The 12,844-nt window shown below is 36.7% G+C and overlaps 1 protein-coding gene across 2 annotated transcripts; it reads right to left on the bottom strand.

Annotated features, from left to right (window-relative positions):
- Window positions 1-6: 6 nt before the first annotated feature.
- On the bottom strand, window positions 7-5,528 carry LOC121798580 (sodium/hydrogen exchanger 2-like). 2 transcript variants are annotated; one of them, XM_042197655.1, is made up of 15 exons: window positions 5,302-5,528; window positions 4,546-4,752; window positions 4,314-4,432; window positions 4,083-4,180; window positions 3,542-3,601; window positions 2,992-3,038; window positions 2,657-2,851; window positions 2,221-2,267; window positions 1,695-1,761; window positions 1,483-1,583; window positions 1,305-1,406; window positions 1,025-1,163; window positions 900-962; window positions 734-817; window positions 7-639 (listed from the first exon to the last, which is right to left on the bottom strand). In XM_042197655.1, exons 2-15 carry the CDS (start codon window positions 4,726-4,728, stop codon window positions 307-309), a joined length of 1,638 nt encoding a protein of 545 aa, XP_042053589.1. In that variant the 5' UTR covers window positions 4,729-4,752; window positions 5,302-5,528; the 3' UTR covers window positions 7-306. The 2 variants fall into 2 exon arrangements, with proteins under 2 accessions (XP_042053589.1, XP_042053588.1); XM_042197654.1 differs by having other exon boundaries at window positions 4,546-4,749; window positions 5,302-5,527.
- Between the last annotated feature and the right edge of the window lie 7,316 nt (window positions 5,529-12,844).

A 12,844-nucleotide genomic window follows, 5' to 3' on the forward strand; every position in this document is an offset into this window, starting at 1 on the left:
TCATAATTTACGTTTAGAATAGGAAGAGTATATTTGTTTTATACGAATCCAAGCAAAGTGAATGAGAATTTATATCTACAAAAGCCGTTACACAAAATCGGCAGATTCTATATAGATATCCACTCTCACTAATCACTATCAAGAATCTGCCTAATTAACAATTAACGACTTCACATTAAACATTATACATCAGTCGACATATTACGGCTACATACATGGATTATTAAATAATATGAGCCCAGATCCAGTAAATCTTTCTCCCCAACAACTATACACAAACATGGTCTTCAGTTGTTTCATCTCCTCTCATACTAATTGGTTGTCACTATCTTCTCTTGGTGTGCCCGGCACGAACTCCGTAAATCCCCGACCTCCAAACACCGGCCGCATGAACGAGTCATCGAATTTTCTCCAATAATAGTGGACAGTGTTGGTTGGAGCACTTAGAAGCATCTGCAGACTACACGGAGGTCGAATGCTCCTCTTCTCTCCATTCACTTCCGATCCTTCCCCATTGCTCAGAAGGGGCAATGACAGAGCCGACGTCGGACTTGAAGGTTCCGATAGATCGTCATCGTTAATATGGTCCGATGGAGGAAACATAAACCTCACGAAATGCTTTGTCAACAATCCGAACACCTAAAAGAACAAAAAAGAAAATGAGTACGGATGACAAAAACATATGACCTAGAAGAAAATCGATGGTCGTTTGAGAGGAGAATTAGTATCTTGCCACAGTAGTGAAGAGGACCACAGTTATGGTACAGGTGATCATGATCGCGTTCCCCGGCTGCTTGGTATGGCCAGATTTGGCAAACTGCAAATTGCATCAACGAGTTCAGCACGAGTGCTACACCATTGAAACATAAACTATTCAATTTTCGCTTCTTTCCTTGTACCTGATTATAAGCTAACGCCATTGAAACAGCGCCTCTCATTAGACCAGCCCACCAAATTGTGACCTGTGTAAGTCAATACGTTTAGTGCAACAGGACAAATTTTGTAAGCTCTTCAAGAAGTTCACCTGCTGCTTGAGGTTGAGTTTGCTGCTCTCGGATTTCTTCGTAAAGTTAAATAGAAAGGACAGCGGAAAGATAAAAGCCGCTCTCCCAACAACAACTAAACCAAATAAAGCTGCACTAGCTCCAACAGATTTTATAGGGCTGCAAAAGTTTTCAGAACAAACGTTGTCAAACATGACCACAGATGGAAGATTGAAACAATCATTTCAATTTTTGAAATTAAGTTCTACTACTACTACTACTATAACATGATTTACTTCTTTAGCTGTCTAAATGGGATACCTGCTGCTTGCGAATTTCCATTTTTCAAGATCCAGTGCATCCATACCAACGTACAGGAAGATAAATGTCTCTGCAATGAAGGACAAAGTTGCAAAAGCATGCCTGCAAAGAAGCTGGTACATGAGACAGTGTTCTGAGACTGAGAGCAGCGTGGAAAGTTTCCTAAAGAGATGCTTACTTGGTCGTAACTCTAGAACTTTCTGTAACGTTATGCCAGGTATAGTGCGACATAACAATTCCACAGAAGAACACTGTCAGGATCCCACTCATATCATAGAGCTGCAAGATGGAAGTGGATCATATGATTAGCAATCAAAGAAACTAATGAATTGTCTGATAGAAAAACATCACTGCACAAGGCATAGAAATGGAATAATGAGAAAAGGCTACCTCGGCCATTATATAAGATAAGTAAGCCATGAGAATCATTAAAGCAACTTCACGATCCGTTGAGTGCCTGAAAATTTGGAACAAATATCTTCAACAATTTGCACATGAAACCACACGCATATCTAATTTTGACATAAATGTTACAGTATATAAGAACTAAGAAAGCAAATCCACTTGGTAAATATCATGAGATGGCCCTGGCGTTTGAGTCTTACAACAGCATATTTCACATAGATATTGAATAGCTAGACGAGAACTAAAGTTTTTTATTACGTATTTTATTTATAACAAAAAAAACGAATTAGAATTAGTCAAAGCCTATAGAGCATATTTTGACCCTCGGAACCAAAGCAGTGACAATAAACCATGATAAGTTCAATTCTTATTTATCCTATTACTGAATGAATTCCTGAATCCTGATTAAAATTGGTGATTCGCTTTAACAGTGAATGATAAATTGTGACACCACAATTTGTGTCAGTAGTAATCAAAGATGAGGTGAAGATAATTGGCTTGAATTACATACCTTCCAAAGTACAACTTTCTAATAATATAAGCACTAAGCAATCCCATCTGGAATTGAACAGTAAGAAAATCCAAATGGTTAGAAAAAATTGAGATCTTGGTAAAGAAAAAACGATGACTGTCATGAAAGAAATCCAGAACAAGGGATGCTTAAAAACAACTTTTGCCTCTGAATATGAAGTGACATAAATGCTTTTCCAGAACACGTGATGCTTAGAAACTTCTTATCCATTGCAAAGATGCATTGATGTACGGAAAAAGACAAGTCCTAACCAAATGGAAGTTCACAGATAAAAATGAATTCCTACGCCATACAAGTGCCTATTTTTTCAATTGAAGCCTTAACTTTAGTTAAGTGACAAATTTTGATAAATGAAAAGCGAAGAGTTTTATTAGAGAGAGATTAATCATGATGAACGAATCAGATCAAAACTCACCAAGACACCAAGCAGCGTACTAGTTATGAACAAATAGAAGAAGTTTCCGACAAACGTAAAGGCCATTGTGGAATTAATCTCTGAGAGGTCAAATTTCTGAATTGCGTTAAATAACACCACAGACGTGGCATCATTGACCACGCCTTCCCCAAAAACTAGACTGTGGAGAAATGGCGTCTCATCCTGATTAAGAACCTGCCGGTTACCACACATAAAAAAAATTGTCAGTCATTAATTCTAGGAGTCTAGGTCTGCAATCCTTATCGTTGACACTTGACAGGAAGTCTTCCTTCCACTTTTTGGAAGAGGAACCACAATAAGTTGTGCATTAATACCTGCAGTGTGCATACAGAATCCGTAGCTGAAAAGATTGCTCCAATAGCTGCACAAATGATGCATGTAAATTATTAGCCGTCCTGACTCAAGCCTGTGCTTTGCAAGTTACAACACAACACAAATACACAATATGCAGACAACAGCGAATTAAACAATTGAAAAACTATACGACATGTCTTGTTACTAAATAGGCAGGTTTGAACTTTGTTTGTACGAAATCAGTTGCAACATGGAAACCAGTCTGTCGCAGAAACTTGCAGACCTTTGTGGAAATTAACATAAAAAGTGAAACTGCATAAATAGCTGAAAGGTTTCAAGTTCAACTTATCATATTGATCAGTGATTCAGTAGCAAGTAAACATGAGCATTAAAGACAGATAATTAGAATCAGTATCAATCTGGTATTCTGTGATTTTGGCAGTCGAGGGGATAACTAAATTGAAGAGAAACAGATGATGGTGTTTTGGAATATCGAAAAAGTATTTGTAACATGAGGACGGTGGACAGTAAAATACTAGAAAAGTGTAAAGCAGAGATGATGAAGCTCACCAAGATAGTCCTGAAGTTCCAAATAGCCCAAATTCAATTGGTCGAAAAGCATTTTCGCACCTGATACAGTAAAAGAGTTCATGAATATGCCACATCAGATACCATAGATGAGATACAAGAACAAATAGCTCGATTACACGTAATAGACAAAGAGAGGCTGTAATGCATACAATACAAACTATCTATTTATACTGAAGTGCTACTATTTACAGTTCCTGAGTTGGGTAGAACAAAAATTTGGCCATGCAATCCTGTAATGTCTAAGGTAATACGTGCAAAGTTGGATGAGATCTAGTCATTTTATACTCTAAAAGTCAACTAAACCATTAAAACTGCACAAATAGCGCCTGTTCTGGGGAAAACGCATTAAGTATCAATACTAGATGAGATCCTACACATGGTGAAAATTATCATTATGAAGATTCTTGAAAATGAAGATCTTGTGGAATTGTATACTCTTATAGGTTGTAAGCTAATTGGAACATTAACAGCATTTAATTCAGCTTAGTCCAAATCCGTTAGTTCAAAGTGAATCAAGTACCGAATGAGATGATGCAGAAGGATATCATCGTCCCAACAGCTCCAAACAAAGTAATGGTCATGAAATTCCTGAAAAATTGCTTCTTTTTCACCTGGAACCTGGTAAAAACATAAAATGACACTATTACTAAACACTGAACATCTGGATTATCCAAGGTTTGACTTCTTAACTCATAAAGTAAACAATCATATTCATTGATCAAGAACTCTGGAGGTTTGACCAAGAGCTTACCCAGCATTAAATATAATAGGCGGTAAGAGGTATATGAAAAAGAGCTCCTCGTTGAATTCCAAGATCCGCGAGCTCACTCCTTTAGTAGCAAGCAACAGAATGGTTCCAGTACCCAAACCCTACCATCAAACCATCTATTTAATCTCTAAGGACAGCATAACTACACCAAGTAATTAAAAAAAAACACATAAACAAGGCAATTGTTCTCCAAATTCAAATGAGCGTAACTCACAATGAAAAGTGCATTAACAGACTCATTAATCCACCGATTTTCTTCGAGTAGATGGCCGAGCACAACGCAGATGCAGAGGAGCGTGACGAAGAGCGTAATGGAACTAACTGAAACCTCATCAGGATCACTAGAGGCCAATTTCCCTAAAATGGCCCTCGACACAGAACCTAAACCAACACCCATAGTTTTTCCCTTTTGAGCTTTCTGCTTCAGAAAAAAATTATACACCAATTTAGAGACACATAAAACTGCAGAATGCAGAAATACTCACGATCTTTACTATCCAACAAAAATATGCTAATACAACCTATAAATATAAATTCAAATTTAATCCAACTAGTAAAGTCAGAAACACAAAAAACATGGAAATTCAGAGAATAAGTTTCACGTGCATTATGCGTTAATCGAAATAAAGAAAAGCTAAAAAATAAACTAAGATTGAATTAAAAGTTAGAAATTTCAAGTTCTAAATGCAGAAAATCTCAACAAAATCCAATTTAACTTAAAATCAGCAGGCATAAAAAATACTAAAATCTGCAGACACGTGCAGCGACAAATTACAAAAATAAAATGCAAATAAATAAAAATGATTATTCATGGAAAACATTGGCATCAACCACAATTTTACCCCAAAAATCTGTTCAGAATTAAAAAAAACTAAGCAAATACATAAAAATTCGCAAGGATAATTCTATAAAAACATGTCAATTTGATCAAAAGCAACCCCCACCAAAAAAAAGAAGAAAAAAGAATTACCTCAACCGAGAATTGCCTAAAACTTGAAGTCTGGCTTTCTTAAGGTGTAAGAGTTGAGTTGGCGAAGAACTCCAGTTAAAGCAAAATATGAGTGAATGTTGAAACACTATATAACTCAGCTACCCACCTTTTCTATTAAATAATTATAAATAACGAAATAAACGAACATATTATTTGTATATTACTTTTTTGGAAGGGTGTTGATGAGTAGAACAAATCTCCCTAAAAAAACTCAAATAAGATTTCCATTAAAAACTGAATTGGAATAAATAATAATAATAGTAGCATTTTAAGAATAAGAAAAAAAAATTGACCGAGTTTCTCGGAAGCATTTAAAATATATATTTAGGCAGAAGCCTTATGCTATTAGTACTCTATATCCTTACCTAATGGTCAAAGATAAAATAAACAGTTTTTTTAAAATTAAAAATTCATTAAAGATTCTTTAAAAAAATCATTAAAGATGTTTCAAAATATTGGAATAGATGAAATATTGTCGCAATTTTGGATTGACTTGGGTATATTTCAAAAAGAATTCCAATTTGTAATTAAGTAATGAAACAACATGCTATTTCAACCGCTTAGGAGTTGGGGAAATTAGAATATTGCGGTTTCTGTATTATGCAAGGTTTAAATTTTTTTGTTATAGTTGTATTTATGACAACTGACAAGTGTTATGTTATTTAATTATTATGTCATAGTAGAATTGATGGTTCTCTAGTCTTTCTCGGGAGTTAGGTGGCACGTTTATGGATCTTCACTCATTAATTTTTTCCTCAACTTATTTAGTAGTAGTACTATTTATTTATTTTTCATCATTAATCACATGAAATATCCTGTATTAATAACGTACTTTACCTTTAGTAAACCTATATAAATAGTAATTCCACGTGTAACTTTTACCACCAATTTAATCTGGAGTAGCTACGGAGTACAATATTTTTGCAGCAAATATAATCTGTCTAATAGGGAGTATTACTTTACTAAATGGAGTACATTTTTTCTCAAATAACACAAGCCATATATTAGACCAACGAATTTAACCAACCATTAGTTATTTTTCTTATGTGTTTATATTATTGATTCTCTGATATTTTACACAATGAAAAAGAATATAATCATGTACAGAAAAACTCATCATATTTTCACTATGGAGATTCACTCGAATTTTATAACGCTGGTCAAAAGCATCATAAAATTTGTATGTTATCAATAAAAACACCTAATATTACTAGTAAGGTAGAGAAGTTTTGGAGTATTTTTCTTTTGTAGTGTTTCAAGATAATTAGGTAATTTTCTTATAGATGAAAAAAATATTATACTATTATAATCTGTATCTTTTACTAATTACTCCCTTCGTCCATTTTGGGAGTTCCATTTGGGTTCAACACTGATTTTAATAAATGTAAAAAAAAATTGGTGAAAAAAATAGTGAAATGTGGGTCCTATTACCATTTATGGAATATTCCAACCAGAGCTCCTAAAGTGAAACACCTAAAAATGGTAAACCGGGACTCGGGAATCCTAAAGTGGGACGGATGGAGTATGTATTAAAACTCATGTCAATTATGCATTAAATGACCCGATAATCAGATTTTAATGCATAATTGGTAAATTAATGTTGTTAGATGTGAATTCCTTATCTTGATAATAATTAGTACTACTATATATTTATAAAAGATAATTTAAAATAAACATAAACATAAATATAAATATAATTCAATATTTTCTAATATATGAAAATACTATAAACTGACATAAATTATCTAAGAAAGATAATACTAATACTACCTTCGTCCAAAAAATAGATTTATCATTTTAGGTTATCTACCAAAATTAGACCACTTCCTAAATTTTGAAATCATGCGATTTCGATGAATTTTATTTAGCATGTACTAAGACTTAGTTATTACAGAATATTTGAATACTTCTGATATTATGTACATTTGTAATTAACAGATGTTTGATATTTTTTTGATTTCAATTACGTGCATACTTATAATTTTTAATATGATAGTTATTCAATAATATTTCGTTTAAAATTTTAGCCAATTGATAAATCTCAACTTGTCAAATGATCTTACATAAAGCTTTTCATGTCTAATAAAATTTTCTTCTTGTTATATACTCCTACATATATCGACATCGTTCAATAATACACAACCTCTTCTTTTGTTAGTAAAAACACATGAATATGAATTTTCGACCATTCAAAAAACAGTGTGTTATAAAAGTTTCCCTAGACATGCACGTTATTGTATGAGATTATTATTATTATTATTATAAAAAGAGATTTACTACCATAAAAATATGTACGTATTACATTTATCTATTTTAGCACTTTCTATAAAAATAGTCTATTTGCATATTTGGTAAAAATATTTCAATAAATTTTCTTACTATTTTTTTTACGTTATCCATTGTGCATTAAATTTGTGTCTATTTTTATGGTTGTGGAATGTAATTAGTCTAATGGAGTATCAAAGTAGAGGTCCCCAAACCGAACCGAACCGAACCGGCCGAACCGGCCCGGAACCGTCACCGGTGATTCCGAACCGGAACCGTCGGCGAAGGTTCGAACTGTGACCGGAACCGGCGGTTCCACCGGGCCGGTTCAGGTTTCAATTTCATGCGAACCGTAACCGGCGGTTTTGAACCGGCGGTTCGGCAGTTCCCGACAACTTTTCAGGCCTATTTCCGACCTACCCCTAGCCTTTTCAGAAACCGGGTCAGGAACCGCCGGTTTTCGTCAGAAACCGTTGATGAAACCGGCCAAAAAACCAGCGATAAACCGACGGTTCCGCCGGATTTTCAAAATTTTGAAATTTTGATTTTTTTATTTAATCACATTTTTCCCTTATAAATACCCCCCTCCTCTTCATTTATACTCACATCATTCTTGTGTTAACAAGTCTTTCTCTTCTCAATCTCAATTTCTCTATTCTCCATCCTCATTCTCTCTAATTGCTCAAGTTGCTTACGTTATTTGCGCTCATAATTTACTCACGTTGTTCACGTTATCATATTCACACAATCACACTACTCTCTATTCTCCACTTTCAATTTCCATAAATATCATGTCCTCATCTCGTCGTGGTGGTGATCGGGGCAAGGGAATTGCCCAAGATCAAAGTGATACTCGTCGTCGACGTGCCCCTACTAGAGCACAAGTTGCGGAGGAGGTGGGAAGGCGAGCCGCTCTTCGAGCGCAAGTAAGTTCTAATATGTTTTTGTTTTTTGTTAATTCATTTTTATTAAATTCATAATTTCATTTTTTAACATTTATGTGTCTATGTGTTTTATTTTTGTGTTAGTATTTTTACTTAATTGTATAATTTTCGTAGGAGGAAGAAGATCGAAATGCGACCTTGTTACTTGCCCTCGCCGACGACCAACAAGGGGGCATTTACATTCGGCTTCGCATTTTGAATACTATGTGAATCTATGATTGGACGAAGGCGATGATGGATCACATCAATTCCCCACTTCTAGCGCCGGCCAAGTTGGCGAAAATGATGAGGAGGCCAATGCTCCTCCTCCTTCAGGGCGACAAAAGAAGAAGATGCCTCCAAAGTTGAAATCCGATATTTTCACCAAACATTACAAGAAGGTCCCGGTGGTAATTCCAAATCCTAATGATCCGACCACTACCGTCGAGACAAGTGAGTTCAAAGCATATTGTAACTATTGCGAGAAAGTCTATCCATTTGGAACCGGTGGGGGATATGGTACTCTTCATCGCCATTTGAAGGTAAAACATCCCGTGGAATATGGGCATACTAAGTCCCAAAGCCAAATAAACTTCCCGGTCGGCCCATCGTCTCAAATAGGTACGCCTCTATTTAAATATGATCCAAAAAATGTTACCGATGCTATGGTAAGATGGGCGGCAATGAAGCATTTGCCGTTTAATTTTTTTAATGACAAAAAATATGAAGTTACTATGCAAACCGCATTTAATGTTGCTACAAAAAGAATTCCCCCATCAACTGCTCAAAGATCTAACAACCGGCAGTTTTTTGATAAAAAAAAAGAGAAGTGGGAAAATTTTTATCTAACTTGGGACACAAAATTAATATTTGCTCTGATGTGTGGACGGATTCTTTCCAGAGAAATTCTTACATGGGAATTTCATGTCATTTTATAGATAATAGTTGGAGTTTAAATAAACGTTTAATTAGTTTTAGACAATTTTCTTCACCACACACCGCACAAGCAATTGCATCTTTAATTATTCAAGTTTTGAATGATTATGATTTATGCAACAAAATATTTTCGGTTGGTTTTGATAACGCAACCGCTAACATTGCAAGTATACCTGAATTAATTGCGGCTTGCTCCCCTGTGATAAGTGGTAAGTATTTTCACCAATGATGTATATGTCATATTTTAAATTTATGTGTACAAGATGTTTTGTCTTTATGGCAAAGACATATTCAACCTATTACAACAGTTGTATCATTGATCCACTGGAAGCCTCATATTGCCAAGGCGTGGAAGAAGTATTGTCATTCGAAGAAAGTAAGGTACACAACTTTTACTTTAGATGTGTCTACTAGATGGAACTCTACATATGATATGTTGCATTTTACATTAGATCATATAGAATATTTGGTTGATTTTTATAGAACTTTTCTTGTAGATGATTTATATCTAACCTCTTCTTGTGAAGATTAAGTGATGAATCACTGCAATCAAGCTACTGTTTCAACACAAAAGGATCGAGCATGCTGAGACGCTTCAGCAGCCATTAGATCGCGAGCTTAGGGTCGGATTAAATCATGACCGTTCGATTCATTTCGACCGTTAGTTAGAAATAGTTTAAATAGCCGATTAGTTTCTTTTACTGTTAGTTTTAGCTCGTGTGTTAGCTTTTCATTTTCTCCAGTCTTCAATAAGATTTCTTTCACAAATTCTTTCTTGTTTCTTCTCCGATCAAACACACATATTCTCGCAAATACATCTCAATCTTAACAAATGGCGCCGTCTGTGGGAACTGCGATTTGAGAATCGATTCAATTCTTGCGAAAGGAAGCGGATCTGCGACAGAGATGACAGCAAGGTTTGAGGCCGAAAAATTTACCGGCAAAAACGATTTTGCCCTGTGGAAGATGAAGATGAGGGCTATGCTTACCCAGCAAGGTCTTGTGTCCGCTTTGACGCCCAAAGAAAAGGAGGCAGAGGGCAAAGATCTTGATGAAAAAGTGATTCAGCAACGCGCGGAGGTTGAGGCGAAGGCGTATAGCACGATCGTTCTTTGCCTTGGGGATAAAGTACTCCGAGAGATTGCGAGGGAGAAAACGGCTGCAGGTATAATGGCTAAACTGGAAGACTTGTATCTTACTAAATCGCTTGCAAATAGGCTGATTATGAAGCAGCGATTGTACTCCTATAAGTTCTTGGAGAGAAAAGGGGTTTTGGAGCAGTTGGAGGATTTTAATAAGGCAATTGACGATCTGGAAAATATAGATGTGTTGATTGGGGATGAGGATAAAGCGATTCTGTTGTTGAATGCGCTCCCGTCCAATTATGATCAGCTCCGGGATGCTATATTGTATGGAAGGGAGAAGACTGTGAGTTTTCTGGAGGTGCAGGCTGCCTTGAGATCAAAGGAGCTGCAACATGTTGAGATAAAGCCAGGAACCCCAGTCAATGAAAGCTTGAATGTGAAGAAATTCAAGGGCAAGAAACCATACAAGAAGTATAGTGATACTCCTAAGCTGACTCCGAATGAACAAAATGAGACAAGATCTTGTCATTGGTGCAAGAAACTCGGCCACCTCAAGAAAGATTGTTTTGCTTGGAAGAAGAAACAACAAGAAGGTGGGGGAAGGGTTGTGAATTCCATCGAAGAAGTGGATGATGGTGAGCTTCCAGTAGCATTGAATGTTGCAGACAAGAAGGAGAATGGTTCTTGGATTATGGACTCGGGTTGTAGCTTCCATATGAGTCATAATCAGTCATGGTTTGAGGAGCTGAAGGAAGCTTCAGGATCTGTTGTCCTAGGGAATAATCAGGTGTGCTCAATCAAGGGGATTGGGACAATCAGACTGAAAGTTCGGAAGGGATGTGACATACTACTCAACTCAGTCAGATACATACCAGAAATTAAAAGAAACTTGATATCTCTGGGATCCCTTGAGAAGAAGGGATGTAAGTTTGAATCTGAAGCTGGGATCATGACTATCAGTAAATCTGGGAAGATATTGATGAGGGCAGAGAGGAAAGGGAGCCTATACTACATGACAGCAACTGTGGAGAGGTGTATTGTGGGGGAGGCATATGTTCTTGTTGCTGAAAACTTGAGGACTTGGCATTCCAGGCTTGGACATCCAGCTATTGGGACTGTAAAGGAGCTAGTTAAAAGAGGGCTTGTGCAGTGTACTGAAACTTCAGGTGATGACTCATTGAAATGTGAAGATTGCATGCTGGGGAAAGCCAAGAAGCTGAGTTACCCGAAGGCTATCCACACCTCCACAAAGCCATTGGATTATGCTCACAGTGACTTGTGGGGACCTGCTCAGGTAAAATCAATTGGTGGTGGAAGATATTACATGAGCATCATTGATGATTACTCCAGAAAGATATGGATCTTCATATTAAAGGAAAAGTCAGAGGCCTTCATGAAATTCAAAGAATGTTGTGGAGGCTGAAAAGAGCTCAATCTTGGGCTGCTTGAGGACAGATAATGGCCTGGAGTATTTATCAAGGGAATTTGATGACTTCTGTAAATCGAGGGGAATTAAACGGCATAGGACAGTCCCTCAAAATCCACAACAAAATGGTGTGGCAGAAAGAGTAAACCGCACCATTTTGGAGAGAGTAAGGTGTATGTTGTCTGCTGCTGGTTTGGAGAAGAGATTTTGGGCAGAAGCAGCCTCTACAGCAGTTGTGTTGATGAATAAGTGCCCTACATCAAGCCTAGATGGAGATATACCTGATAATAGGTGGTATGGCAGAGAAAGCAGCTATGCAAATCTAAAGACTTTTGGCTGCAAGGCTTTTGCTCATATTAGGCAGGGAAAACTTGAGCCAAGAGCCATAAAGTGCATCATGTTGGGCTATCAACCAGGTGTAAAGGGTTATAGGCTCTGGAGTATTGAGCCAGGAAAAGGAAAAATCATTGTGTCCAGGGATGTGGTTTTCTGGGAGACTGATATGCCATTTAAAGGGAAAACTGATGCAGTGATGTCTGAAGAGCTGGATGATTCTGGGGTTGCTGGTGTTGAGGTGGAGCATCAGAAGGCTCAAGAAAATTCAGAAAAGGTTGAAGCTGATGCAGATAATAGTCCACAATCACCTGCAGGCAATGACTTGCAATCACAGCCTCAACAACCAGAATCTGAAGTTGAAGGCAGTTGGAAGTTGGCTCGGGACAGAGTAAGAATAAATGTGAAGCCTTCTACAAGATATTCAGATGCAGAGTACCTATTTTTCTGTCTATTTGCTGCTGAGGAAGTTGAGTGCTCTGAGCCAAACACCTATGAAGAGGCAGTTGCCAGCAGAGAGTCTGAGAAGTGGAGGCAAGCTATGATTGATGAAA

Source organism: Salvia splendens, chromosome 4, assembly GCF_004379255.2.
Source record: "Salvia splendens isolate huo1 chromosome 4, SspV2, whole genome shotgun sequence".
Taxonomy (NCBI): Eukaryota; Viridiplantae; Streptophyta; class Magnoliopsida; order Lamiales; family Lamiaceae; genus Salvia; species Salvia splendens.

Bases quoted from the DNA above. Each gene is read 5' to 3' on its own strand.
- LOC121798580 (XM_042197655.1), bottom strand. From the start codon at position 4,728: ATGGGTGTTGGTTTAGGTTCTGTGTCGAGGGCCATTTTAGGGAAATTG. The intron at 4,433-4,545 runs GTGAGTTACGCT...GTTTGATGGTAG, and splicing joins CTGTTAATGCACTTTTCATT to GGTTTGGGTACTGGAACCAT. The intron at 1,584-1,694 runs GTAGCCTTTTCT...TCCATCTTGCAG, and splicing joins TATCTTATATAATGGCCGAG to CTCTATGATATGAGTGGGAT.